This window comes from Nycticebus coucang, chromosome 13 (assembly GCF_027406575.1).
Source record: "Nycticebus coucang isolate mNycCou1 chromosome 13, mNycCou1.pri, whole genome shotgun sequence".
Classification (NCBI taxonomy): Eukaryota; Metazoa; Chordata; class Mammalia; order Primates; family Lorisidae; genus Nycticebus; species Nycticebus coucang.
In genome coordinates, this window is record NC_069792.1 from 93131625 (window position 1) to 93158984 (window position 27360).

Sequence of the window (27360 nt, forward strand, 5' to 3'; positions counted from 1 at the left end):
ATAAACTCTGAAAGAATAAAAGGATAGGATATAATTTCCAAAAGAGAGGGAGGAAAAATACATTGAATAAACCATCAGAAGAATGCAATAGCAAGAGAGAAAATTACAGAAAAAGGAGAAAAATACAAGTCACCATATAATATTAGAAATAAATTCACATATTATCAGAAACTATAGCTATATTATAAAAGTTATCTAAAGATTTAAAAATTCAGTTCTGTATTACATATAAAAGAAATATCTAAATTTAAGGATAGAGAAATGTTGAAGATATGGAAAATGTGGAAAAAAAATGGTAACCAAAAAGAAAATTAGAGTAGATATGTTAAAAATAGATAAGGTAGTCATTAAAGCAAAAATCATTCCTAGAGCTCGGAGGTTATCATATAATGACAAAGATTCAGTTCACTTTATATCCTCCTGGACATAAAATTTCTAAATTTTACCACTGAACACCATCATATTATTATCTTTCTTAGTAATTAATAAATAATACTAAAAAGTATGGCATAAAGATAAGAAAGATAACAGTAGTATAGTTCCTGTCTTAGCCAGACACGAACATTTCTTAAAATTGACTATGTGATGCAGCTTTAAACAAATAACAAATTATAAAGAGTGGTTATAATGCATATCCCTGGTTTCTGACCACAATATAATTAACTAGAGCAGTATCAAAAATGTAAGCCCTAAATGTTTAGAAATCAAGCAACACACTTCAGTATAACTCATGGATCAAAGAAAATCCAAAGGGAAAGCAAAAAAGATGTTAAGAACCTGAAAGATGATGAAAATGTTATATGTCAAAACTTGTGAATATAGTTAAAACGCTACTTGTAAGAAAGAAATTGTTTTGCCACACATGCCTATGTTAGAAAAGGATAAAAAGCTGCTATGTGTGCAGCTTAAGAAGTCAGAAAAGGAGAGAGGCTTCCAGATGGCTGACTCTTACCCATCCCTTCTTCAAAAAAGAACCACGTTAGGAAGTAGATAATGACACTTCAAATAGATCATTCAAGACAGCACACCAGAATTGAAAAGAGAAGTGTCAGGAAACACCTAAAGCAAGGAAGGAGAGGGAAGTGAGGCAGCTTGCTCCCCTTGAATCAGCTGTGAGCTTGGAGAGACTTCTCAGTGTGGGAAAAGTGTAAATGAGAGACCCCTAGTAGTCTTCATTCTTATGATGGATTCCTGCAATCATAGCCACAGGAGAGCCCCTTGACCCATGTGGGCCTGGAAACTAACATGGAGAGCTGCCTGAAGACTGCACAACAACACTGTTCTAGAGAGAGAGTTCACCCTGGGTCCCACACACTGGCTTGGTGTAGCTGTTGAGTCCTAAGCAATTTACAGCAAAGCCATTTTCAGAATTCAGTGCCCAGTAGACTTCATATTATCCTGGGACCCATCAGAGCCTGCCATCTTCACATCTCTGGAACCCCATTGACGTCCCTAGTCTACATCTATCACCATGGCTATCTGCTGCCAAGGCTGATGTTCAGGATACCAGCAGTGAACCTGCTGCCTTTGGCAGCAGACCCATCACATATTTTCATACAATCAGAGAACATCTGTTCCCCGTCCACACATCTGCTGCCACTGCACCTGTTGCCACTGAGCTGAAACAAGCAAAGTATGAGCTCTCATCAGGGCTGAAGTGCAGGCAAAGCACAGGCTGTCACCGTTGTGACTGAAGTGTGAGCAAAACATATCTTCTCCACTTGTCTTCCTAGGCTACTGGCACTGAAAACCTCTCCCTGCCCAGGAGCAGGGTGGCACATAGCTGCTGCTGCCCCTTGCCCAATCATTCCACCAGGGACCTTGGGATCACCCTGCACCTGCCTACCACAGCCATCAGCAGCATATACTATCAGGAGGCCTGAGGACAAGCCTGCCTGGGCTAGCCTTGATCTCACCTCCCTTTTCCTTACCAGAGCACACAGTCTGGAGGACTATGGATTGCCAAGCCCAGTCTACTGCTATTGACAACCAAACATTCCTCCTGGAAGCAGAAGGGTGGGTTCACCTACTCAACCACTACAACCACAGCTGGCACCTACCTGCATGTGCCATCTGTGGAACTGGAGACTGGCCTACCCAGCCTATCACAGCCACTGCCACAACCCATGTGTATTGCTTGGGACAAAGAGGGTCGTTCTAGCTCTGTTATTGCCATTGTCAATGCCACACCTGCCCAGGGGCCTGAGAATATACCCACCTACCTGGCCTACCACCGCTCCTACCAGCATTCAAGCAAAGCATCTGGAGGCCCAAGAGTCAGCTCCCTAGGACCCACTAACTTTGGCATCAACATATGCCACCCAGAGGCCCGAGGGCAAACACACTTGGTTCACTACTGTCACCACTTACTTGAAAATTGGCTCTGCCAGCATCCTAGTCCGCAACCTCCACTAATGACCATACCCTAAGCCACTGAGGAAATCAGATACCACTGATAATGTTTATAGCTGACAAGGTCATACAGAGATTATATTACTACATGCAACCAAAGTCAAAGCCAAATTAAAAAAACTGTAAGAAGCGACTGCTACACCAGATGCACAGATACCACAGAAGAATGTAGGAAGTATGAAAAAGCAAGGAAATAGGACTCCACAAAAGTGCCACAACAATTGCCTATCAATGAATCCCAGGTAAGAATTCCTAGGAATGCCAAGTAAAGAATTCAAAATATTAATCTTAAAGAAGCTCATTGAGATACACTAGAATACTGAAAAACTATGCAAAGAAATCAGGATATGAATGAGAAATTTACCAAAGAGATATATATCATAAAAGAAGACCAAACATACTTCAAATGAATACTTCATTGAATGAAATACAGAGTACACTTGAGAACTTCAACAACAGACTAGATTAAGCAGCAGAAAGACAGATCTTTTAAAATAATCCGGTAGGATAAAAATAAAGAATTGAGCAAAGCCTACATGACATTTGGCACATTTTGAATTGACCCAATATTTGAGTTTTTGTAGTCCTGGAGGATGCAGAGAAAACAAATATTAGAAAACTTATTTAACAAAATAGTTGACGAAAACTTCCCATGTCTAGCAAGAGATTTAGACAGCCAGGTATAGGAGGCTCAGAGATCTTCATATACATACAGTGTAGAAAGGTCTCCTCTGTGGCACATTATAGTCAGACTGTCTCAATCAAACACAAAGGGAGAGTGCTAAAATATAGCAAGAGGAAAGAATCTATTCCCTTCTAAAGGATGCTTCAGCAGAAACCTTGTAGGCCAAAAGAGAATGGAATGGTGTATTTAAAGTACTGAAAGAAGTAAAATTAATCAGTCAAGAATGCTAAACCCAGCAAAACTATCCTCGATGTATGAAAGGGAAATAAAGTCTTTTCCCAGATAAGCAAAAGTTGAGGGAAATTCATCACCATTAGGCTGGCCCTATAAGAAATGTGAGTCTATACCTGGAAGTGAAAGAATGATATCTAATGTCGTGAAAATACACACACACACACAAAGTTAGTGGTAAACACACAAGGATGGGAAAAGACTCAAGTATTACTACTAGAGAAAACTAACAAAACATAAGAGGAAAGAACAACCAAGATTCAATTAATATTATTATAGGAATAAGTCCTCACATATCAATCAAAATCTTGAATGTGAATGGATTAAACTTTCCACTTAAAAGAGATTGGTTGAATGGATTTAAAAAATGACTAAACTATATGTATCTTGTCTGTAAAGACACATACAGACTGAAAATAATGAAGTAGAAGATGTTCCATGGAAACCAAAAGTGAGCAGTGATAAACAGACTTAAAGGCAAAAACAGTGAAAATGTCTGGGCTTTTTATATAATGATGGAGTCAGTTCAGCAAGAAGATATGACAGTTCTAAAGATACATATACCCAGCACCAGAACAACCAGACATTTAAAGGAAATACTAAATTTGAAGGGAGAGATACAACTCCAGTACAATAGAGACTTCAACACCATATTCTGAACTGGACATATCATCCTGACAGAAAATTAACAAGCATTGGATTTAAACTGCCTCTTAGACCAAATTCAGACATTTACTGAATATTTCATCCAACAGCTACAGAATATAAATCTTCTCATCAGCAAATACCCAGGATTGATCATTATGTTAGGGCACAAAAAAAGTCTCAACAAATATTTTAAAAATGGAAATTGTGTCAAATACCTTCTCATACAAAAACTTTCCTCAAACTATTCCATAAAATTAAAGAAGTGCTAAAAAAAAAAAGTCCTTTTTTGCTGATATAATTTTATAAGGACAGAATTATCCTGATACCAAAACCAGAAAAGAACAAAACAAAAAGAAAACTATAGTTCAATATTCCTGATAAACATAGCCACTAAGGTCCTTGACAAAATACTAGCATATCAAGTCCAATAGCACATTAGAATAATAATAATCATATCATGATGCAGTGGTATTTATCCCATATGAAAATCAAGGTGATATATCAACAGAATGGAAGCCAAAAACTGTATGATCTATTGAGATCAATAGATGTAAATAAAATATTTGATAAAATTCAACATCCCTTCATAATAAAAACTTTCAAATTAGACCTAGATGGAACTTACCTTACTATAGTAGAAGTTGTATATAACAAACCCACAGCTAACATCATACTAAATATGAAAAATCTAAATCCTTTCTTCTAAAAACCAGAATAAGACAGAATAGTTAGGCAAGAGAAAAGGCATTTAAATTGGAAAAGAAGAATTTAGATTGTCCCTTTTGATGTTAATGTGCTCTTATATTTCGAAAAACCTGAAGACTCCAAGAAACTTAGATCTGGTAAATAAATTTAGTAAACTTTTAGGATATAAAATCATCAAACAAAAATCAGTGTTTTTATACACCAATAATGAACATGCTAAGAAAGAAATGAAGATAGCAATCACATTTAAAATAGCTACAAAAAAAGTACATAGGTATAAATTTAACCAAGGAAGCGAAAGATCTCTACAAAGATAACTGTAAAGCACTGATAAAAAGAAATTGGAAGAGAATGTAAACAAATGCAAAAGACATTCTACGCTCATGGATCAGAGGAATTAATATTATTAAAATGACCACTTTGCCCAAAGTAATTACAGATGCAGTGTAATCCCTATCAAAATATTAACATAATTTTTTACAGAATTAGAAAAGAAAATTTTAAAATTAGTACAGAATCACAAAATAACCTGAGTAGCCTAAACAGTCCTAAGCAAAAAGAACATTGCTAGAGGCATCACATACCTGACTTCAAAATAGATTACAAGGCTGTAGTAAGGCTGGTATTGGTATAAAAACAGACACTAGCCCAAGGGGACAGAATACAGAAATAAATCTACATATTTACAGCCAACTGATTTTCAACAAAAATGCCAAGAATGTACATTATGAAAAGGACACCCTCTTCAATGAATGGTTCTGGGAAAATTAGATTTCTGTATGCAGAATAATAACACTGGATTCTGATACCACTACATGCAAAAACCAACTCAGGATAGATTAAAGACTTAAATGCAAGACCTGGTACTATAAAACTACTAAAAGAAAACATAGAAAAAAACACGTTAGGACATTGGTCTAGGCACAAATTTTTATGGCTAAGACTTCAAAAGCACAAACAACAAAAACAAAAAAGAGACCAAGAGGTCAATATTAAACTAAAAGGCTTTTGGACAGGAAAGTAAGTAAGCAGCAGAGTGAGGAGGCAACCTGTCAAATGGGAGAAATATTTGCAAGCTATTAATCTGACAAGGAACTAATATCTAGAATACACAACTCAACAACAGGGGAACAAATCCCAATAAAATGTGGGCAAAAACATGAATAGATGATTCTCAAAAGAAAACAAAATTAGCCAATAGGCATATGAAAAAATTGTTCAACATCTCTAATCATCTGGGAAATGCAAATCAAAACCACCAGGGGATATCAACTCATCCCAGTTAGAATGACTGTCATTAAAAAGACAAAAAAAAATGATACTTGCTAGCTCAGATGAGAAGGAAAGGAAGCTCTTATACTCTGTTGGTAGGAATATAAATTATTAAAACTATAAATAGAACCATTATACAATCCGGCAATTCCACAGCTGGATAACTATCCAAAAGAAGAGAAGTCAGTGTTTAATAGGGATACCTTCATTCATGTGTTTATTGCATTGCTATTCATAATAGCAAAGATAAAAAATCAGCCCAGGTGTCCATCAGCAGATAAATGTGGCATATGTACGTAATGAAATACTATTTGGCTATAAAAAAGAATGGAATTATGTCAGTTGCTGCAACATAGATGGAACTGGAGGTCATTATGTTAAGTAAAATAAGGCACTGGAGGACTATAAACATCACATGTTCTCTTTTTTATGTGGGAACTAAAAATGTTGATGTCATGGGGATAGAAAATATAATGACACCAGAGACTGGGAAGGTCGTGTGGGTGAGGGGCGGGGTGAAGAGAGGTTGGTTAATGGCTATAAACACGATTAGATAGAAGATGAGTGTATAAGTAGTAATGCATGATGGCAGTGATGTGTTGTACACTTCAAATTAACTAGAAAAAAGTATTGCAACCCATTATCTGAGAGAAGATTAATGTTTAGAATGTTATTTTAAGCTTTTACAAATTAAAAAGAAGAGTAACGCAGTATGAAAATGGGCACATACTTTAACAGGTACTTCACAGAAGAAATCTCAATGTAATAAGGCAAATATGTAATAAGACGCTCTGTCTTTTAAGAATGAAAACAATTTTTAAAACTTCATGAAGTCTATTTCATGCCTGCCATGTTGGCACAAATGACCAAGATAGATGATAATAGATGTTGCTGAGGAAACAGAGGCAACTGCACAACTGCAGAGATAAAGCTGAAGACAGGGGTGCCAGGAGGCCTCAGAATTCCTGGGGGAGCCCGCAGGATACGTCCAGCGAGGCCAGGAGGAGAGTGCTCCACAGCAGCCCGGAGAGCAGCCCCGCTGTCTGTCGGACATCATACATTCCTTCAGTGGAGTCTGTATCTCTAAGTAAAGAAAGGAATTAGAGCTACAGAAGCCTCAGGAACAAAATGTTAAGTTAAAAATTAAATTAGAAAATGTAACATGATTTCATTTACATAAAGATCAAAATTTATAATACCAAACAGTGTCTTTTTAGGGATTCTGCTGAATGTGGGAAAAGCAAGAGAATGGTGAACAAAAATTCAGGATAGTAGGTACCTCTGAAGTGGGGAAAGAAAGTTGTTATTAGTTCACATTGGAAATTGTGTGATTGGTACCTAAGTATTTTGTGTTATTAATATTCTTTAGTCAGCATTTTTATCAGGTTCATTAAATGTTTAATAAAACCAGTTTCAAAAAATATAAACCCAGTTGGACAGTTTCATAATCAGTAATCATTAGTTGGTAAATTCTTGTGATTTTTACTCTCTGCATAGTCCAAAAATAATCTTTCCACAGGGTGTGAAGTTTCTGCATTCTCTAACTCTAAAGCTGCCAGAAAAAATTCAAAGATATAAGATAAAATGAGGTTGAAAACAGAAACTACTTTCCAAAGAGAGCTGTAGGGCCCTGTAAACAAAAATCATTAACCACAAATTCATTTGACTACTGAATACCCTCCTGTCAGTGGTGTGAATTATCTTACCAAAGTGAGAAGCTTCAAAATACAGATAAAATTTCCAAAATGAATGTAAATATCCCAGATAAATTCTCCTCAAATGTAATCATTAATTACAAAGGTGATGGTGATTACCAGACTCAACACACTTCTGTGAACCCCTGCTGAGCAGAGGTCCCCAGGGGTTGTGGCTGGCTTGGGTGTTCCAGGGGAGACGCCAGGTTGTCTGTGCAGGAATGGCCAGCTATGCAAAGTCATCTGGCGCCATCAGTGAACTGAGGTCTGTTCCAGGGGTTAGCGGCAGACACAAAATGTGCTAAGATGCCTATGAAAATGGGGGAAAGACACAGCTATTATGTAAAGTAAGGAGGGGAGGCACGCTTGGTGCCGAAGTGAAGGATAGAGAAAGCTTACGACAATATGAAAGTAAGTGATAACTTAAAAGAAAGACGTGTGATTAAGATTAATGGAGAAAACAATTACAAAGAGAAAATTCACACTTTAGAATTGTGATCAGCCCTTACCTGTGATAACCCTTTACAAAGAGCCATTAAAAAAAAAAAAAACCCACTTTAAATGTTAAATATTTTTACCTTTTGATGAAAAAATGAACATCATATCTTTATTTGCGTTTTAAAATCAGGCCTATCAATTAAAACCTGAATGTTATAAATAGAGTCCTGGTAAATACTGAAGACGCACGGAAGCAGTGCTATTTATAAACAGCAGGTGCTGAGTGGGCTAATCACCATCATCTTTGTAATTAATTATTACATTTGAGGAGATTTTATTCCGGGCTATTTAAATTCATTTTGGAAGTGACACTTTTCCAGATGATTAAATTAGAAGAGTGATCTAGGATTTTAAATAACTATAAAATTTTAAAGGCTTCTAAATGTTAAAGAATTCACATTATTACTATATAAGGGTCCTAGTATAGTAACGGTTTTTAGTCTACAGTTAGCAACAGGAGGGAGTTTTAAAAATTTTTTCTATATGTTTTTTCACCACATAATGTTTTTTGCATATTCTTTAGTACCTATTTGGACCAAACACTAAGCATTTCATATGTGTAGTATGTTAGTTTATTTGATCTCCATGTTATCCTTTTACCATAGGACCTGTTAAAATTACAGACAACTACAACAGAGACAAAGAGGTTTTATAACTGGCATAGTTAGCAAGTGGTGAAAAGCACATTCAAACCCAGGCCTGGCTTCACAATTTGAATCTTAACTTTAACTACCATGCAGTGTTGTTAATCTTACATCTTGTACCTTAAAGGTTGTTTACTACTAAGCTCTTATTCTTACGTTCTTTTAAATAAATTTATGACAAGTAACAATTTAGTTAATATTAAATACTTCTTTATAATTATTCTGTGTGGTAGTGGGTTAATGTATGTTTTGGTTACCAGAAGTAGTTTACAAGATATAAAAATAACATCGTATTCGGCGGCGCCTGTGGCTCAGTGAGTAGGGCGCCGGCCCCATATGCCGAGGGTGGCGGGTTCAAACCCAGCCCCAGCCAAAACTGCAACAAAAAAAAAAAAAAAAAAAAAAATAGCCGGGCATTATGGCGGGCGCCTGTAGTCCCAGCTGCTCGGGAGGCTGAGGCAAGAGAATCGCGTAAGCCCAGGAGTTAGAGGTTGCTGTGAGCCGTATGACGCCATGGCACTCTACCTGAGGGCGGTACAGTGAGACTCTGTCTCTACAAAAAAAAAAAAAAAAAAAAATTGTATTCAATTTATATGCAGTAGAACTTCCATAGTTAACCGTGTCCCTAAATTGATTTCACAGACTGGACATGCACTACCTGTACGTATCAGCACAGTAGGCCTAGTTCCTTATGCTGACCAGTTCGTTATAGTCCCTCAGGTGATCAATTTTTTTTTTTTTTTTTTTGTATAGACAGAGTTTCACTTTATTGCCCTCGGTAGAGTGCCATGGCGTCACACAGCTCACAGCAACCTCCAACTCCTGGGCTTAGGCGATTCTCCTGCCTCAGCCTCCCAAGTAGCTGGGACTACAGGCGCCCGCCACAACGCCCGGCTATTTTTTTGTTGCAGTTTGGCCGGGGCTGGGTTTGAACCCGCCACCCTCGGCGTATGGGGCCAGCGCCCTGCTCACTGAGCCACAGGCGCTGCCCATCAGGTAGTCAATTTACAGAGGTGCTACCGTACTGGAGAGGTTGCCGTGTTGTGTTTTAAGGTGATATCTTTCCAGTTTGGGGATTTTATTAGTTTGAGCAAATCACTTTCTTTCATGTGTATGTAAATATGAGTAAACTGAAGGTATACAGAGATTAAAAAAAACATGAGAGCTAAAAATGCAGAGAGAATTGAAAGTATTATATAGTAAAAAGAAAGATTTCCTCCAAGGAGCTATAAGCAAGCGTGTAAATACGTAGTAAGAGTGATGAGAAGCCGACGGCAGTATCTACCAGGAAGGTCTGATTTTGTGGTGAGAGTGGTACAGAAGACTCTGTTTGAGATTTTAAAAAGCTGGAGCCATCCAGGAAAAGCCTATGCAGAACACTACTTTTGATCTAAGCCTTGAAACATAATAGCAAACTTTTATCCTTGATAGCCAGAGGGGACTGGAGTGAGGCATATAGGTAGGCGTAAAATGCCAAGACATTTATTTGCTAATAAAACAGAGAGAGATTAAATGTCAGCCATGCTTTATTTTTAGGACCAGATGGAGATTTCTTTCATTATTTTTACGATCGGATTCTACTATTTTTACTTTTGCTGAGAGGTAATATAGTGTGTGGTCGTTAAGAGGGCAGCTTTGAAGGTTTAACGTAAGAGTTTAGCAAATCCTGTTCCTAACAGTTATCACAGGGCAATGTTCTGCAGATTATTTAAGTTCCCTAAGTCTCCATTTCCCAACTTCTCACGCGGTAATGATAGTTTCTGCTGCACAGATTTATTACTACTATTAAATAACATAATTATTGTAAAGTACTTGACACAGTACTTAGTGTTTAACATTGCTCTTTTTTATGCATATACCTAGATAATGTGGTGGTGTTAGTAGACAAATTCTGCACTTACTTGTAGGCCGCAAGAGACAGTAGCACAGTACTAAAAAGATTGCTCTGTCGTCTAATAGCATCAGCACCATCTGAGCGCTCCCACTCTTGACCTGTTAAGGATGGGGCCCAGGAACATAGGCTTCAACAAACTCCCAGCTTGTGCTCCCTTTAAATGTTGAAACCCGCTGACTTTGTGCTTGGTGACAGTGCCACATCTGTAGTCAGGCTCTCAGGGTTTGAATGTTGCCTTTGCCGTTGACCGCTGGGTATCCCTGGGCAGTTCTTTCATTTGTAAAATAGCACTAACCATCTTACCCTCCCTTACTGGAAGGTTGTCAGGGTTAAAAGACTTCATACATGTAAAGAGCTTAAAATTGTGTTTGACACATAGAGAACCCTCAGTCAGTGTTGGCTGTGCTGTGGAATTTATGATAGCCACTGTATACATTTCCCATTGCTGCTGTCACAGGTGTCTGTCAGTAACGTATCAGTGGTTTAGAACATACTTATTCTCTTAAAGTTCCAGAGGTCAAAAGTCCAAAATGGATGGTGCTGCGCTAAAATCAAAGTGTCACCAAGGCTGCATCCCTGTCTGGAAGCTGTTGGAGATAAACCGTTTTCTTGTTTCTCTAGCCTCCAAAGCTGCCCATTTCTCAGCTTGAGTCCCCCTCCCATCTTCACAGCCAGCAGTGGCCAGTCAAGTCTTTCTATTATCACTTCACTCTAACTCCCAATTTCACTTTTAAGGATCCTTACAATTACACTGGGCCTTCCAGATAATCCAGGATACTCTTCCTATTTTATGGTCACCTGACCAGGAATCTAATTCTTTCTTCTGCGTTGATTGCCCTTTGCTGTGTAACTTACTATGCTTACAGGGGGTTAGGACACTGATGTGTTAATGCTGCTCCCACAACTTCAAATAGACCCTCCGTGTAGCCCACTGTCATTACTCCTCTTAACCTTGTAAACCTGCTTTTCTGCTTTCCACCTTTCCTCAATGTTTCCCATTCTTTTCCACCTTTTGTTCCCTAACCTGTCTTAACTGGTATCGTTTGCCTCACACTGTTGGGAAAATAGACATGATCAGGTGGGAACTTGCTGATCTTCTCTTTGTCACATCTCTACACTCAGCTGAATGTACCCATCTTCTCCTTTGCCTCTGTTGGAACAGAGGATGTGTCTTAATCCTGGCATTCATTACCACCACCATCCTCCCATGCCTCATCTTTAGGTTCACGTAGATTCTGTGCCAGATCTCCCATCCAAAAAAGCCCCCCTTTAACCTCAGGGCTTCTCTGATTCCTTCACCTCCCACTTACTCTTTAGTCCCTTCTCAGACCCATTTTTATCACCTGGTTGTTGAAGCAGGAACCTGGAAATCGGTCTTGCTGATGGCATCGCAGCTCTCAACCTATAACGGTACTCACTACATCTTTCTCTGAATTGTCCTTTAGTTATCGCTCCCAGTCCAAGCCACCAGCCTTTCCTGCTGGACTGGTGCTGTAGCCTCTGAACTCTCTCCCTGCTTCTGTTGTCTGCCTTCTCTCACTCCATCCTTCATTCCACAACCAGGTGATCCTTCAGAAATAGGGTTGAACTTGGTCACATCCTTCTCCTCTGTACCACAGTCGAGTGGCTTTTGATTGCATGAGAATGAAACTTAAAAATAAGAAAAACTTTAAACTGAGTTGGCTCCTGTCACTCTAGCCTCATTTCCTTATCTATCTTAGCATGCTCCAACCACAGTCTTACAGGTGCCAAATGCACCATGGCACCTTCTGCCTCAGAAACCTCCTGTGTGCCTCACATCCCACTTTTCCGTGTTTTCTTTCCCTTTACCACACCCTACCCTCTGGTGAGCAGCATATGGCCTTTCCCCTTGTAGACGTGTATAGAACTCATTTCAAGTGGAGGAGAATAGAACTTTGACAGTTTCTTCTAGAACCAGTTAATTTCTTTCAGAGATCTTTTGCTTGAAGGGCTTAGTGGTCAGATTACCACTATGCTAATCAATGTGCTAGACATCAAGAGAACCTCTTTATAAACTGTAAAAGTAGGTTAATTTTCATCTTGCACATCTTACTGCAGGCATAGTTGTGATTATAATGAAAAACAGTGTAGAGAGAATCCTTTTTCAGTTTTGGACTGCTTCACAAGAGTTTACTGATACTGGTTAGACCCGGTATCCCTACTGTGTATATTTGGTGTGTATTTATTTCCTTAGTGTTCTTGCTTAACCCAATTTATCAGATATGTAATAATCCAGCTGCTCACAGATGAGAAGAGAAAGTGGTGGCATGATTATTTCATGTGTCCTGAAACATGAATTTCTCATTATTTTTATAGTGATCATTCCTAATTACCTGATATTTTATTAATATTTCTTTATGTATTTTATGTTGCAGACTATTCAGACTATGAAGACAGTTCCCTAGAATTCTTGGAAAGGTGCTCTTCTCCACTAACTCGATCTTCTGGGAGTCCTCTGGCTTCGAGAAGCATGTTTACAGAGAAAACTACAGCCTATCAGTACCCAAGGGCAATTCTGTCTGTCGATCTTAGTGGTGAAAGTATGTGGATTTCTAACCATAGATTTGAGATTAAAATGTATTTTGTTGAGTGTCTGTTTAAGCAGGACATACAATTTAAAAAGTTGTTACATAAACTAGTATGAAAAGTGTTAGAAATTTGAGCTACTTTTTAATTTATGCAAAGTAAATTTGGTTTTATACTTATTAGCAGAAGAGATGGTGGTAAGGAAGCTAATATTAGTGTCTACTATGTACTGATCTTCTGTAAGTTTTAACATGTATTTTTGTATTATTCATGACCAACTTAGAGAGTAGATGTTGTTACCCACACTTTACAGATAAACAAGTAGAGGCTTACAGGTTATATAACTTCATGGGCTAGTTAGTGTTAGAATTAAAACTCTTAACCAAGGTCTATCTTAACTCTAAAGATAAAGCTTTTCCACTTACATAGTTTTCATAGTCTTAAAATTACACTTTGAATTTCTCATCTCAGGCATTGTAAACCACAAGTCTGGGAATGGGGTCAGATAAGTCAAGAACTAAGCACCTGTAGGCAGGCAGAAGGTGATGTCAGGGGGAAAAGAGCTCAGGAGCTGGAGCCTGAAGTCTTCCTGCAGATCCAGGCCTGCCAGTGGAAGGTACTGAAGACTCTTTCCTTCCTTCCAAAATTACCAGCAGTAGGAACAGAGAGTCTCCCAGCTCTAGACTTTGAGGACAGCGGCCTGAGAGCAGCGATCCAACACAGGAGGGGCCAGAGCCTAGGGACAACCCCTAGGGGTGGGAGCCGTGTGAGTGAGCACATTCCCTGTCTGCCCCTTTCTTCCACGCACCCTGCATGGTGGGCATTAGGTGAAGCGTTTTCTTTTGCACTGTTATACCCACTCTCTTCCCGGCCTAACTTCCCCCCTCTCCGGCTTACTATGGGGAAAGCACTTTTTTCCTTTTACCATGACATAAATACACAACACTTGTGAGATTGTAATTTTTAAAAATTTGTGAGAGAGGGAATAAGGAAAAGTCATTGCTTCTCTTTTTCAGCAAACACAAGCACCCCTTTTCCCCCTGCCCAGTGGGTGATTCTTAACCCTACGAGTGCTTTACTAGTTATTGCTATGGGGCTTGTAAATTATCCTGATCCTGGGTCCTACCACAGAGCATAATTACATGACATTTCTGGAATGATTCTCATAAGATACAGTTTCTGGGTGATTCTGTGTGGCAGCAGGTATTGAAAATCACGTAAGAATACCTATACTGTGGGCCATCAAGGTCTGAAGACCGTCTGTTGAGAGAGATGGAACATGGGGGGGTTATATCCAGGCTGGCAGTGGTGTTGGAACAACAGCAGTTGGGAAAGTGGAGAGAGCACAGCTGGCACCATCAGTTCTGCCTTGTCTCTCATATGGTCGAGCCCTGAGCCAGGAGAAGGGCAGGAGATGTGAACAAGGGCAGAGGTCTTAGGCCTAGAGGTTCCTAAATGTTAGAAACACCTGCAGAGTCAGCTAAAACACATTTTTAGACCTTACCCTCAGAATTTCTGATTTCTAACAAGTTCCCAGGCGATAATTATGTTGCTGGTCTTGGAACCACACTTTAAAAATACTGTCCCAGGAAATAACAATGGTAGTTTGAGGAGCAGCAGTTCTTGTGGCCACTCAGTTGGAACCATTGTTCAGGTATCTACGTATAAAAGAAACTTTTGTTTATTTTTCTAATAGAACTTTCAATCCAGTGACCCATTTCCTCAACTTTCAAAACTCAGCCAAGCCAATTAAACTCTTTTTAATTCTTGGAAGTTCGCTATTTAAAATGGATTTTCTGGCAAATATAATAAATTTGCATGCTAACACCATAAAACATGGGGATTTTGGCCATGCGAGTATATGTGAAATGTACTGCAATTCCTTTCTATGATACAGTTTTATAATAAATTCATTATTAACTTTGTTATGATTGCCATTTATTTAATGCCAAATATATGCTAGGTATATGCTACAGTAGCATTTGAAACTGTCCTTGTTCTACTCTGACTTTTTGAAACATGAACTTGTATTCAGGAAAACCTAAGAGAAAATACTAATTTCGGATTTAAGCTAGCAAGATTATGAATGGATGAAAATTTCTTCTTTTTTAAAAACTAGTTGTTATTACTAGATTTTCCATTCCTAATTGATTTAGTACTTGCTCCATGAATATTTTCAAATATTTCTCTATCATTATCTCATTTCTGCCGAACTTAATTCCTCCCAGATGTTCTGTGACCAACCCCAAAGAGAAGAAAACATTGACTTTGATAAATCAAAACCAAAATATTCAAAACATTGAATCAGGGAAAAATAAGATTAGAAACTGGTTAGAAAGTCACACGAAATATTTAAAATATAAATAACTTGAACTTTTTAGTTTGAATCTACCTAACTTCATCTGGTCTGATTAAATCTGAAAAGAAAAATGTCTCTCAATTGACTTGCTCCCTGGCTCTTCCACAAACAGTCTGGAGTGGCTCCTACATATGTCAGCCTCATTCTAAACACTGGGGATGTAGCAGTCAGCAATGCCAAGTGCTTGCTCTCCTGGATTCTGACATTCTAGGAAGGTCAGGGCTGGTGAGGTAGCCTGGGGACGCCTCGGTCCTTCTAGGATTCCCTTGTCGGCCTCCTACAGGGACCTTGCAACAATGCTGTGGTCTTCTACCATGTGTCCATGATGACTCAGTTTTCCTAACATTTCTCCATCCAAACTACTGCAAACCCTTTTTTAGTGTTCTATCATCGTTTCTTTCTCTTTATCATAAATATTCCTTTATGTTTATTTCAATTTTTTTCCCCAACAGGCTGAGCAAAATGGTAGGCTTTGCAATGACTCTGTTATAAACACAAAATTAAAATCCAGGATTAAAGCAAGTTGCATGGAGCAATCATCCATATCCAGTTTCTAGAATATGCTTAATTTTTAAAGATTTTTATCAAGATGAAGTTAATATATTTAAAAAATTCCTTGGGGAACTCATCATCCCAGTTTAAAAAATACTAGTGAAGTGAATAAGAACACAGGCTTGAGAATCAGGCAGTGCTGGCCTTCAGTGCCTTACCATTCCCTGGCTGCCTTCCTCAAGCAAGTCAGATCTTACATTGAAGGTTCTTAGGATGTTACCTGGCACACATCAAGTGCGGTGGTAGTTGATGCTACTGATAATTAATAATAGTATTATTATTAATAATAGTATTATTAATAATAGTATTATTGGTATCAGACTCTAGGCAAACTTTTTTTATTAAGTGATTTGTACATAGATCATAAATACATTTATGCCATTATGAGATTCAATGTGTTGAGTATCTGTATAAATTGGAGTACTTATATCTTACTAATCAACATAATCTCCCTGAAGTTATTTATACTACAAATAATAAGACACGTAAAACAATCCAGAGTTTTAATGAGGATCAAAAGTGGTAAAATTTGTAAACATATATGGAAACTATGTAGGGTTAACTTACAATATCAACCTTAGCCATAACTTTTGTAAGCATGAAGACCAGGAGATTCTCTGAATATACGTTAAGATGTAAAGCAGTCATAATTATCTAAGCTTCAAAAATCACTTGTTTCTTTGCTCATAGACAAGTACAGTGTTCTACTCCCACTTGTTCACCCCCCTTTTAAGTGGTTAATAGCTTATAATCACTTCCCTTAACTCCTTTCCTTCTTAAAAATGCCGTAAAAATAGAAAGAGTATGCTGAGTATACCTTTTTTATTCTAGATTTATCAGATGTGGAATTCCTCGATGATTCTTCAACAGAGAGTTTGCTTCTGAGTGGGGATGAGTACAATCAGGACTTTGATTCAACCAATTTTGAGGAATCTCAGGATGAGGATGATGCTCTTAATGAAATTGTGCGGTGTATTTGTGAAATGGATGAGGAAAATGGCTTCATGATTCAGGTAATTGGTGTCCCCCCCCACACACACACACACCCTTGTGGTATGAATTATTTGAGGTGCTCAGCAAGTACATAAGTGTTTTCTTTTTACTAACCATCTTACTGGAGATAGAGGTGTGTACTTTACTGTTGCGTTTACAATACTGATACTAATGATCAGATGTTCTCATCAAGTAAAGTAGACAGTGTTCTTATTTTAGAGTTGTTCTCACTTAACTAAGGAGTTTAGTTTGAGGCCTTTAAGCTGGAACACCTTTAAGAGTGATGAGGGTGGGCAGGCCTTCTCATTGAAGGGTAGGCCACAGCAACTGTTCTCTTGCTGGTCTGCATCCAGGTTGTTTAATAATCAACAATATGTGATTATTGTTGGTGCAATTAAAAACATAAAAGTCTGTAGTGTTATCGAAGAAGAAAGGAAATTAAAACATAAAAGTCTGTAGTGTTATCGAAGAAGAAAGGAAAACTTTGTTGCAGGGGGTTTAACAACTTCTCCCTGTAGGAAGGATAGCTTTGAGAAAAAGAAAACATAACCTATATTTTCTGATAACATATGAATTATAACATATGAAAGATTTGGAGATTCTAGTTACGAGAATGAAGAAAATGTGATCTCCTTTTTCTCTCTCCTTTTTTAGTGGTTTTCTGAAACAAGGGAACTACGAATTTATAGCTTCACCTCACTGGTACTTTAAGATGTCATTGCTTTAGGCACTGCTACAAACTTCCTTTTTTCCCTTAATTTTTGCATTTTAATCAGCTACTGTTTAGACTTTTAAGGATGTGATGACCTAAAAACCAATGGGAAATAAAGTGAGGGGAAATTATGACGTTTTAAAGATTTAAGTAATTGATCAAAGCACATTTTAATAGTTTACAAGAGAAGAGAGTTCTTGAAATAGTTGATGATTTCAAAAACAAAGTTCTTCTCAAATCAAGACTTGCTTTTGCTATTGACTGGTAGTGCAGTGAGAAACCTCTCTGGCTAATTCAGAGGAAGAGCATGAGTCTGGTGCCTGACGCGACTCAGGTGCTGCCCTGTCTCCTGCAGTGTGAAGAGTGCCTGTGCTGGCAGCACAGCGTGTGCATGGGGCTGCTGGAGGAGAGCGTTCCAGAGCAGTACATCTGCTACGTGTGCCGCGACCCGCCCGGTGAGCTCCCCGCAGGACACACACTGCACAGTTGTGCAGGACTCCCTGCCCAGAGTCCTCCCTAATGTCGGTGGTGGGCTCTGGGAAATTACAGCTTTAAGCAAACTACATTACCCACTACATTGTTTTGCTTGAAGTCCCAGTTTCCAAAAACCTATCGATGACATTAAGTGACATTAAGTGAGCGCTTACTGTACTTCCTGGTCATTTAGACTCTGCTTCCATATTGCAACTTTAACATATTTTCCATATTAATTACAGGCAAATACATTAGCATAAATTTATTAATAGAATTACTACCTTACTGAAGAGAAAGAGGTATGGTCTTTTTTTCCCAGGAGAAGAATTTGTCTCTGCTCTGTCTGCTCCGATGTATCAATGTCCAGCTAGGCTTCTTTATGGCGGTTTGAGTGGCTCCACAGTCTGAACTTGCACTCCTCCTGACCTGGTGGGGCTGTGTCCTCAGCTCACTGTATGGCAGATGGGGTCTCAGATCACCACCTGCAATCCCTTTAGTACCAAGGACACGGCAAACTGAGACGAAACCTGTGCCTTCCATGCGTTCTGCATAGTGCCTTCCTCTACGCCAGAGGGCCTTCAGCTGGGCCGTTCTCCAGAGTGAATATAATTTTAGCAGGAAATAACTAGGTATTCTCAAAAGGCAAGTGAATTTGTCCCGGGTCTATTGAAGTAAAGGAAAGAAAAACGTCACAGTAAGAAGCAAGAGAATTATTCAGACCCATATGAATGTAAATATCTGTTACTAATTCAGCAACATTTATTAGATGCCTTCCTTTTGCCAAACATTGGTGGGATGGTTGATTTAAACCGTGCCTTCAACTATCTCATAGGATAGTAGGAGACACAGATACATAAGCACCTGATTATAATAGGATCTAGTTTCTGTTAACTTGGAGAATATAAGATTACATAGGATTCTGTGGAATCAGACATGGTGGAGGGGGTCCACCATGTTCACTCAGCTAGAACTCTGTTTCATCTAGTTTAAAACAAAGGTTAGAGAGGAATAGATGAAGCTCTGTATTTTTTTATTTCAAAATATCTACAGAGTTTTAATTCTCCATTATGCAAATAAATTTTATCCATCCTTTGAGCCTTTTTAGAGGACCTATGACTGCTACATGAAAACTGAAAGCAGTACACTCAGGGTTCCCTTCGCAAGTGCCATCTGCTGTTGACCACATCCTTGGTGGGCGGGAACACCGTTACCAAGGAACTCCGTCTGCACTGGCCCCTCAGAATGCTGCTGTCTTACCCTTCTTTCAGATCTGCTTTTAGGGCTTGAGAGCTTGGCTCGCTTGGTGAGGTACACTGGTAGGGTAGCAGTGAGGGGGAAGCCGAGTATGTGGGATCCTTTGTGACTTTAATGTCAACTTCATCCACAGGTCAGAGGTGGAGTGCAAAGTACCGTTACGATAAGGATTGGTTGAACAATGGAACAATGTGTGGGTTATCATTTTTAAAAGAAAATTATTCTCATCTCAATGCCAAAAAGATAGTTTCCACACACCACCTGCTTGCTGATGTCTATGGCGTTACGGAAGTACTGCACGGGTTACAGCTGAAGATTGGAATCCTGAAGTAAGTGCAGGGGCAGAGGAGTGGCACACTTTAGTGCACATTTTCAATAAAACCAAAATTCTTGGCCCTCAGAAGGTCCTGAGCAGCAGTTTGGAAGAGAGAACTTTTGGAGAAAGTTTTATTTTTTAAAATGAGAAAAGATTTACAATGTTTTGGATGACTAGCTGCTTCCTGCAGCCTTGTAGTCTCAGAGTGGATAAGGGTGGATAAGACGTCAGATACTTCAGCTAGTGTTAGTCCCTGACCCACTGTTTTGTGTGTTCACGACATGCACAAAATTAAGTGCCTGTGCCGTGGTGGTGGACCCTGTACTACGTGCCCTCCATAGGAATACCGTCAAGATGAAATAGATTCTAGGCAGGCTTACATATTTTTTGATGACCTTAAGATTGATTTAGAAGCATGAAGGGAGTTGAAAATCAGGGAATCCTCTCAGCTCTGTACCAAATAAATATGTTTTAGCCACCCCATACAATTTTCACTTTAAAAAGTTGGAGCCTCCCTAAATAACAGAACAGAACATTCTTGAGGTTCTTGTTTTGGTACCAAGGACACGGCAAACTGAGATGAAACCTGTGCTTCCATGCTTTCTGCATAGTGCCTTCCTCTACGCCAGAGGGCCTTCAGCTGGGCCGTTCTCCAGAGTGAATATAATTTTAGCAGGAAATAACTAGGTATTTTCACTTTAAGAAGTTGGAGCTTCCCTCAATACATAACAGAACATTCTTGAGGTCCTTGTTTCAGTGCTTCCTAAAGCCAGACTGGAATTTTTTTAATGAACAAACAAAAAAACTCCCTATTTTGTAATATATAACAATAGGATTCATTGGTTCGTCCCAAGATATTTTTTTTTTTTTTGTAGAGACAGAGTCTCACTTTATGGCCCTCGGTAGAGTGCCGTGGCATCACATGGCTCACAGCAACCTCCAACTCCTGGGCTTAAGCTATTCTCTTGGCTCAACCTCCCAAGTAGCTGGGACTACAGGCGCCCGCCACAACGCCCAGCTATTTTTTGGTTGCAGTTTGGCCGGGGCCAGGTTTGAACGCGCCACCCTCGGTATATGGGGCCGGCGCCTTACCGACTGAGCCACAGGCACTGCCCCCAAGATTTTTTCATTTGGACTACTTGCCTCAGCTAGAAACTTGCCCCTTTCCTCCTTCCATCCCCACCCCTGCGTCTCCCACGTCCTATTCATTGGAGTGAGCACTGGGCACTGTTCTGTCCACTCCTCTCCCTTCTCGCTGGCACTGTCTCAGCTAGGCAGTCCAGTTCACATGAGTGGGGGCCCCCTTTCACTTCTCTGTGGCTCCAGTAGGGTCCGTTTCCAATTCATCCTTTGAACTGCTGCCAGCATGATCTTCGTGTGAGCTGTGTGATCTCGTTTCCTCTCAGCTAAGGTATCACGGTGCCTGGTGCCCAGTGCACAGAGTCTGAGTCCTTCTGTGACACATTCTGTCTGTCTACCATTTTGCTGCCACACCTTCCCTCTCCTAAGTGTTTTTATCCCCAAATGTTTCAGCTGTACCAAATTATCCCTGGATGAAGCAGTGTTTTCATAGCTCCAGAATAACCTCTGCCACAGTCCCCCTAGCAGATCCTTTTACTATTACCTGCTCAACAAGGCCGGACTGTGCCTTTCTCGGCAAACTCCTGCATGCTGGTGTCATACGCTTTGGTATACTTAATTTTTTTTATGTCTGTCTCTTCTTACTAAGCCATGGGTTCCTTTAAGTAGGACTTGTTCCTCTCCCTAATTGGTAGTTAGGGTTTAGTACTCAGTACTCAGTAACTATTAGTTAAATAAAATTTACTTCAGTTGCATGTCATAAAACTGAACATGTATTTCTTTATAAAAAGGCCACATAAATGCTAAGAATTGAGGGAGAGTCTAGTTTATTAGACCTTTTATTAAAACCTGTTTCCTTCTTGGTATCAATTTGAGTTGATCTACATTCATAATTTTGCCAAGGATTTTAATTGGACCATTTCTGCCTTATATGCCTACAGGTATTCTTTCTGTTAATATGTTTAATATTTGCTATTATTTACCATTTATTACAAGTCTACTGATGTCAAAAATTAGAGCTTTTATGTGATATTTAATCTTTACATAAGCCTGGAAAATTAATCTTACCTTATTTATAGATGGGTAGGCACAGATAGTAGGTTTGTGACTTAGCTAGGCTCCTCAGGGACATAGCAGCCATTTGGACTGTTGGGCTGCTGATAAGCTTGCTGGCTTTCTTTTTTTTTTTTTTTTTTTGCTTTTATTAAATCAGATACACAGATCATGAATACTTTTATGCATTTGTGAGGTACAATGTGTTGATTTTTTTTTTTTTTTTTTTTTTTTTTTGTAGAGACAGAGTCTCACTTTATGGCCCTTGGTAGAGTGCCGTGGCCTCACACAGCTCACAGCCACCTCCAACTCCTGAGCTTAAGCGATTCTCTTGCCTCAGCCTCCCAAGTAGCTGGGACTACAGGCGCCCACCACAACGCCCGGCTATTTTTTGGTTGCAGTTTGGCCGGGGCCGGGCTTGAACCTGCCACCCTCGGTATATGGGGCCGGCGCCTTGCCGACTGAGCCACAGGTGCCGCCCAATGTGTTGATTTTTTTAAGCCTGCTGTCTTTCCACTATGCTTTTTATTGATCCAGAATTTTAGCATTTTCTGGTTATTAAATTATTAGAGATTCAAAAGATAAAATTCATAATTTAAAAAGCAATACTTTGCTTTTATCAGGGGAACATTTAACTACTAGTGTTTATCTAATTTGGTAATTATTACCTTGCAAATATTGAGTTTTTTGGAAGGTTTATGTCTCCCAAATGTCATCGTTTTTACTTCAGTTCTGATGATTGGATTCCTGTTTTATTTACTGCAGAATTTTAATTACTAACTGTCCAGTGTCATGCTCATAGAGGTAGTGAGGATGGGGTAAATGGGCATCGTCATAGACGATTGGTGGGAAGTACCTCTCAAAATAAAAATATGCATACCCAGCAGTTCCATGTCTAGAAATTTATCTGCCTGAAATATTCTGACTCATTTGCAAAGGCACACATCTATCAGTGGGAAATTGGTTGGCTAAACCAGACTGCTACATTAGTACTATTCATCCAGTAGAATAAAAGTAAGGGAAATCTGTTGATACTGATGTGGCAGGATGCCCGTAGGGTGTGATGTATGAAAAAGGCAGATTATATGAGTACTAACTGTGTAAAATAGAAAGCATATGCTTAACCATTTAAAAAAGTAACTTTGTGCCTATAGAAAAGACCTGGAAGATTGTACCTCATTTATGATTGTCATGAGGTAGGAGATTTTTGCTACATATACATTTATAGTCAGGATATTTTTTATCATTAGCAATTACCATTCTTTGAATAAAGGTTTTAAAATACGCTCACATAAAGTAAAACTCAATGGAAATCAAGTAGGTGGAGCGGGGAGGAAGCGTTGGATAAATTCACATCTAACTCTGAGTAACTCGTAACTCACATAACACACGCTGCACACATTCTGGGTAAAGGGAATACATAACTTTGAGTTAAAATGTACAAAAGCAAATTATGTAACCAAATTTTGTATACCCCTGAAATATTCTGAAATTAACAAAAGAAAAGGTTTCTCATATTGTACAATGAAAAAATTACAATAAAAAATCAGTAGAAAAAGGAATGTATATATCAAATGGTAATATAAACTATCAACAGAATTAAATTCATTATTGGTTTTCTGGATGTTATTTCTTTAAAATTAAAAAATTCAAGTTTTGAATGAAATCCTGGAATGAGTTAACCTAAAAAAATACCTTTGTTTTTGTATTGAGTCCTTGAACTCCTAACTGAAATTTACTGTGGTTTTAACTTAATCTGTTTCCCCCTCCCCCAAAACTGCTGTTTTTCTAACTTTGTTTTAAGGAATAAATACCATCCTGACCTTCATCTCTGGGCTTGTTCCGGAAAGCGAAAAGACCAAGATCAAATAATAGCCGGGGTAGAGAAAAAAATCACAGTGCAAGACACAGTTAATTTAGAAGAAAAGAAACACATACAGAACAATCATAAAGAACCACCTCGTTTGCCTCTAAAGATGGAAGGAACTTACATCACAAGTGAGCACAGCTATCAGAAGCCACAGAGTTTTGGTCAGGACTGCAAATCTCATGTAGACCCTGGGAGCTCAGATGATGATGATGTTAGTAGTTTTGAAGAAGAGCAAGAATTCCAAATGGGAGATAAAAATCATTTACAAAACTCAGCAAAACGTGGACTGCCTGAAAAGGTAAAAGTCAACATGGTTCATTTGTCTTTGCTTGAAAAATATGATAGAAAAACAAAGAAAGGGCGGCGCCTGTGGCTCAGTCGGTAAGGCGCCAGCCCCATATACCGAGGGTGGCGGCTTCAAACCCAGCCCCGGCCAAACTGCAACCAAAAAATAGCTGGGCGTTGTGGTGGGCGCCTGTAATCCCAGCTGCTCGGGAGGCTGAGGCAAGAGAATCGCTTAAGCCCAGCAGTTGGAGGTTGCTGTGAGCTGTGTGAGGCCACGGCACTCTACCAAGGGCCATAAAGTGAGACTCTGTCTCTACAAAAAAAAAAAAGAAAAACAAAGAAAAATTTTATAAAATAAAAGATACTGAATTCCCAGGTTTTACTTATTTATATATATATTGACTTATATTTCCACATTCACCTTGTTAAGGTAAAAAAAAACAAAAAAAAAATTTTATCATTAGCAATTATCATTCTAATATGTGAAAATTTTTTTTTTTTTTTTTTCATTTTCTCCACAGAAAAACACTGGTCATTTGAACATTTTATTATCCCCTAGTTGAGAATTTTAGTAATTCAGCAATGTTACTTAACAAATGTTTCAGTTTTTTCAGTGACTTATATTTCCACATTCACCTTGTTAAGGTAAAAAAAAAAAAATTATCATTAGCAATTATCATTCTAATGTGTGAAAATTTTTTTTTTTTTTTTCATTTTCTCCACAGAAAAACACTGGTCATTTGAACATTTTATTATCCCCTAGTTAAGAATTTTAGTAATTCAGCAATGTTACTTAACAAATGTTTCAGTTTTTTAAGCACACTTAAATGCCCCCCAAATCTAATGAGCCACAATGTACTCCCAATGAAAATGTCTGTGTGTGAGACATGAAAGTACACATGGGTATAATAATTTGTCTTCCTTTTTTATATGTATTAGGTAAAAGGTGGCAATCTGTCTTGTTTAAAATTTTAGCATATTTGTAATGCATAGTGATCCCATTATGCAGTGCAGAAAGCTGAATTCTTCCATATCCGTGTTTATTAAATATCTATGAACCTACTTCCTGTTCACTGAGATTATCTTAGAAATGTGCATTCATTTTTGACTGATTTCAGTTAGTAAGGCCACTTTAAGATTAGTTTATTTTTTCTTGGTTACCAAGTAATTACTGTGAATAAGTATTTATTTTATAAAACTTCTTGTAAATTATTACATTAAAATCCTTTTTGGGAAATTAGTTACTCTGGCAAATCTAAGCTCAGAGTGTGTGTGTATGTGTGTGTATGAAGTAGTTTGTTCTTTTGAAGTTTTTAAAAGATTTGTTTTGCCTTTTCCTCAGCTCATTGATTAAACTGCAAAGTAAAGACCAGTCTTTCGTTGGACTTTCACTGGTCTTTGACACCTTTCTTGATTTTTTTCATTATTACTTTGTCCTCGCTCCACTTACGTCACCAGCTGAGATTAATTAAGGAAGTGGCCTTACCAATTAGATGGGCATTTTAGTACAGAATAGAATTAGTGACTTCATGGTAGCACATTTTGTTGAAGACTTCTTCCCTCTGTAGCACTGTGCTAGGCAGAGATGCAGTGGGGGGAGTGGATCATGTGCCTTTTATACATCCCAGGAATCACACTGGATTTTACTAGTCACAGCTGTGACAAGGTGTTAAATGTATCTTTCCTTTATGACATTTCATTCATTTCTTTATTTTTCCAATTGTCATGTGGAGAAGAATCCAGCTGAAGGGAATACAGTATTTGTTTATAATGATAACAAAGGCACTGGAGACCCAGGAGACTCACATCTTCAGTGGCAGCTCAATCTCCTCACACACATAGAAAATGTGCAGAATGAAGTTACCAGCAGGATGGACCTCATAGAAAAAGAAGTCGATGGTAATTTAAATAAGAACTAAAATTCATTTACTATAGTATGTTCATTGCTACTATGAAGAAGTTATTTAAATATTTTTATATCATGGAGTGAGAACTACAGATGTTCTCCACATTGCTGTAGTTTTCTCTTTTTACATTGTATTTTACGTATATGGGATCTGTCATCCTCAAAACAATATGACTGGGGGTATGACTGTTTTTTTGTTTGTTTTGGAGGTAGATATTTATTAAGTGCTGCCTGTCTGCCACACTCAAATTAGAGCACTTACCAGTTTTATTGAACTAGGTATTTTGGGGGGATTCAGCAAAAGAAGAGTAAGCATATTTGAAATATGAGGGGAAAAACATTTTGAATATTTGTTTTTACTTTGGTTAGTATTTATTGAATGAAATTAATAAAAAAAATTCATATGATTCAGTAGATAAACTTAAAGCTTGCATATAAATTTTCAAGTGGTTTTCTCTTTTTAAATTTTACCATCACACAGGAGCCCTGAAAAGTAGGCAGGAAAGGTATTATATCCCTGTCTTGCAGTTGAGAGACTGGAGTAACTCCGTCACCTGTTTCCTCATCCAGTGTTCTTCCTGTGCTTTCTCATCTTGTCCCCCTAACCTCAGGGTTGTAGTGTGTGTCCCACAGACTTTTTTTTTTTTTTTTTTTTAATTTTGTAAAAGCATGTGATACCTCTCCACCATACCAAGTTAGAGGACCTACTACTATTTTTTCCCCCAAGAAAAGAAGATAGGAAATGGGAATCTACTTCAGAAGCATCTTCCATTTAGTTATGAGTTAACTGCATGGTTTAATGTTTTGAATAGATTTTTGAAGAACAGAAAATGAAACTGGGTACTATCCCATATTGTAGGAGTAGATTTCCAAAGAAAACATCAATAAAAAAGTGTAGAAGGTAATTTATTGCATTCTGCCCAGAATTTTAATATACTTACGTGTTTTTAAAGAAGCAATGATAAAGTTGTGGAATTGAAAAGAAAAGAATGCTGACACATTGCTGCTTCCTTTCCTTTGTTAAAAATATTTCTGGATTAAAAAAAAAATGAGTATAGATAGAGTCGGTAAGTTTTATTTAAAATGAAGTAAAGATGATTTAAATCCAAAGTAATAGAAAGCTTGAATAGGCACAGGGAACTGTTGTTTCTGTTCCAGAGGAGAGTAAAAGGAGGCATTCAAAATGAAGCTAGTATGTATGCGCGTGTGTGTGTGTGTGTATACATACATATAAATATGTATGAAAAATTACCTTAAATGCCAGATAAGGAGGAAG

The 27360-nt window shown here is 38.3% G+C and overlaps 1 protein-coding gene across 11 annotated transcripts in view; it reads left to right on the plus strand.

Annotated features, from left to right (window-relative positions):
• The window catches only part of PHF20L1 (PHD finger protein 20 like 1), a 77402-nt gene that overhangs the window by 48029 nt on the left and 2013 nt on the right, over positions 1 to 27360 (plus strand). For 8 of the 11 annotated variants that reach the window (XM_053558251.1, XM_053558256.1, XM_053558257.1 and 5 more), the window contains 6 exons: positions 13080 to 13244; positions 16973 to 17154; positions 18202 to 18301; positions 19708 to 19903; positions 23828 to 24191; positions 25912 to 26077. In XM_053558251.1, coding sequence (XP_053414226.1) covers positions 13080 to 13244; positions 16973 to 17154; positions 18202 to 18301; positions 19708 to 19903; positions 23828 to 24191; positions 25912 to 26077 — 1173 coding nt within the window. The remainder of the gene's footprint in view (positions 1 to 13079; positions 13245 to 16972; positions 17155 to 18201; positions 18302 to 19707; positions 19904 to 23827; positions 24192 to 25911; positions 26078 to 27360) is intronic. The other 3 variants (XM_053558255.1, XM_053558259.1, XM_053558262.1) reach the window with 1 other exon arrangement.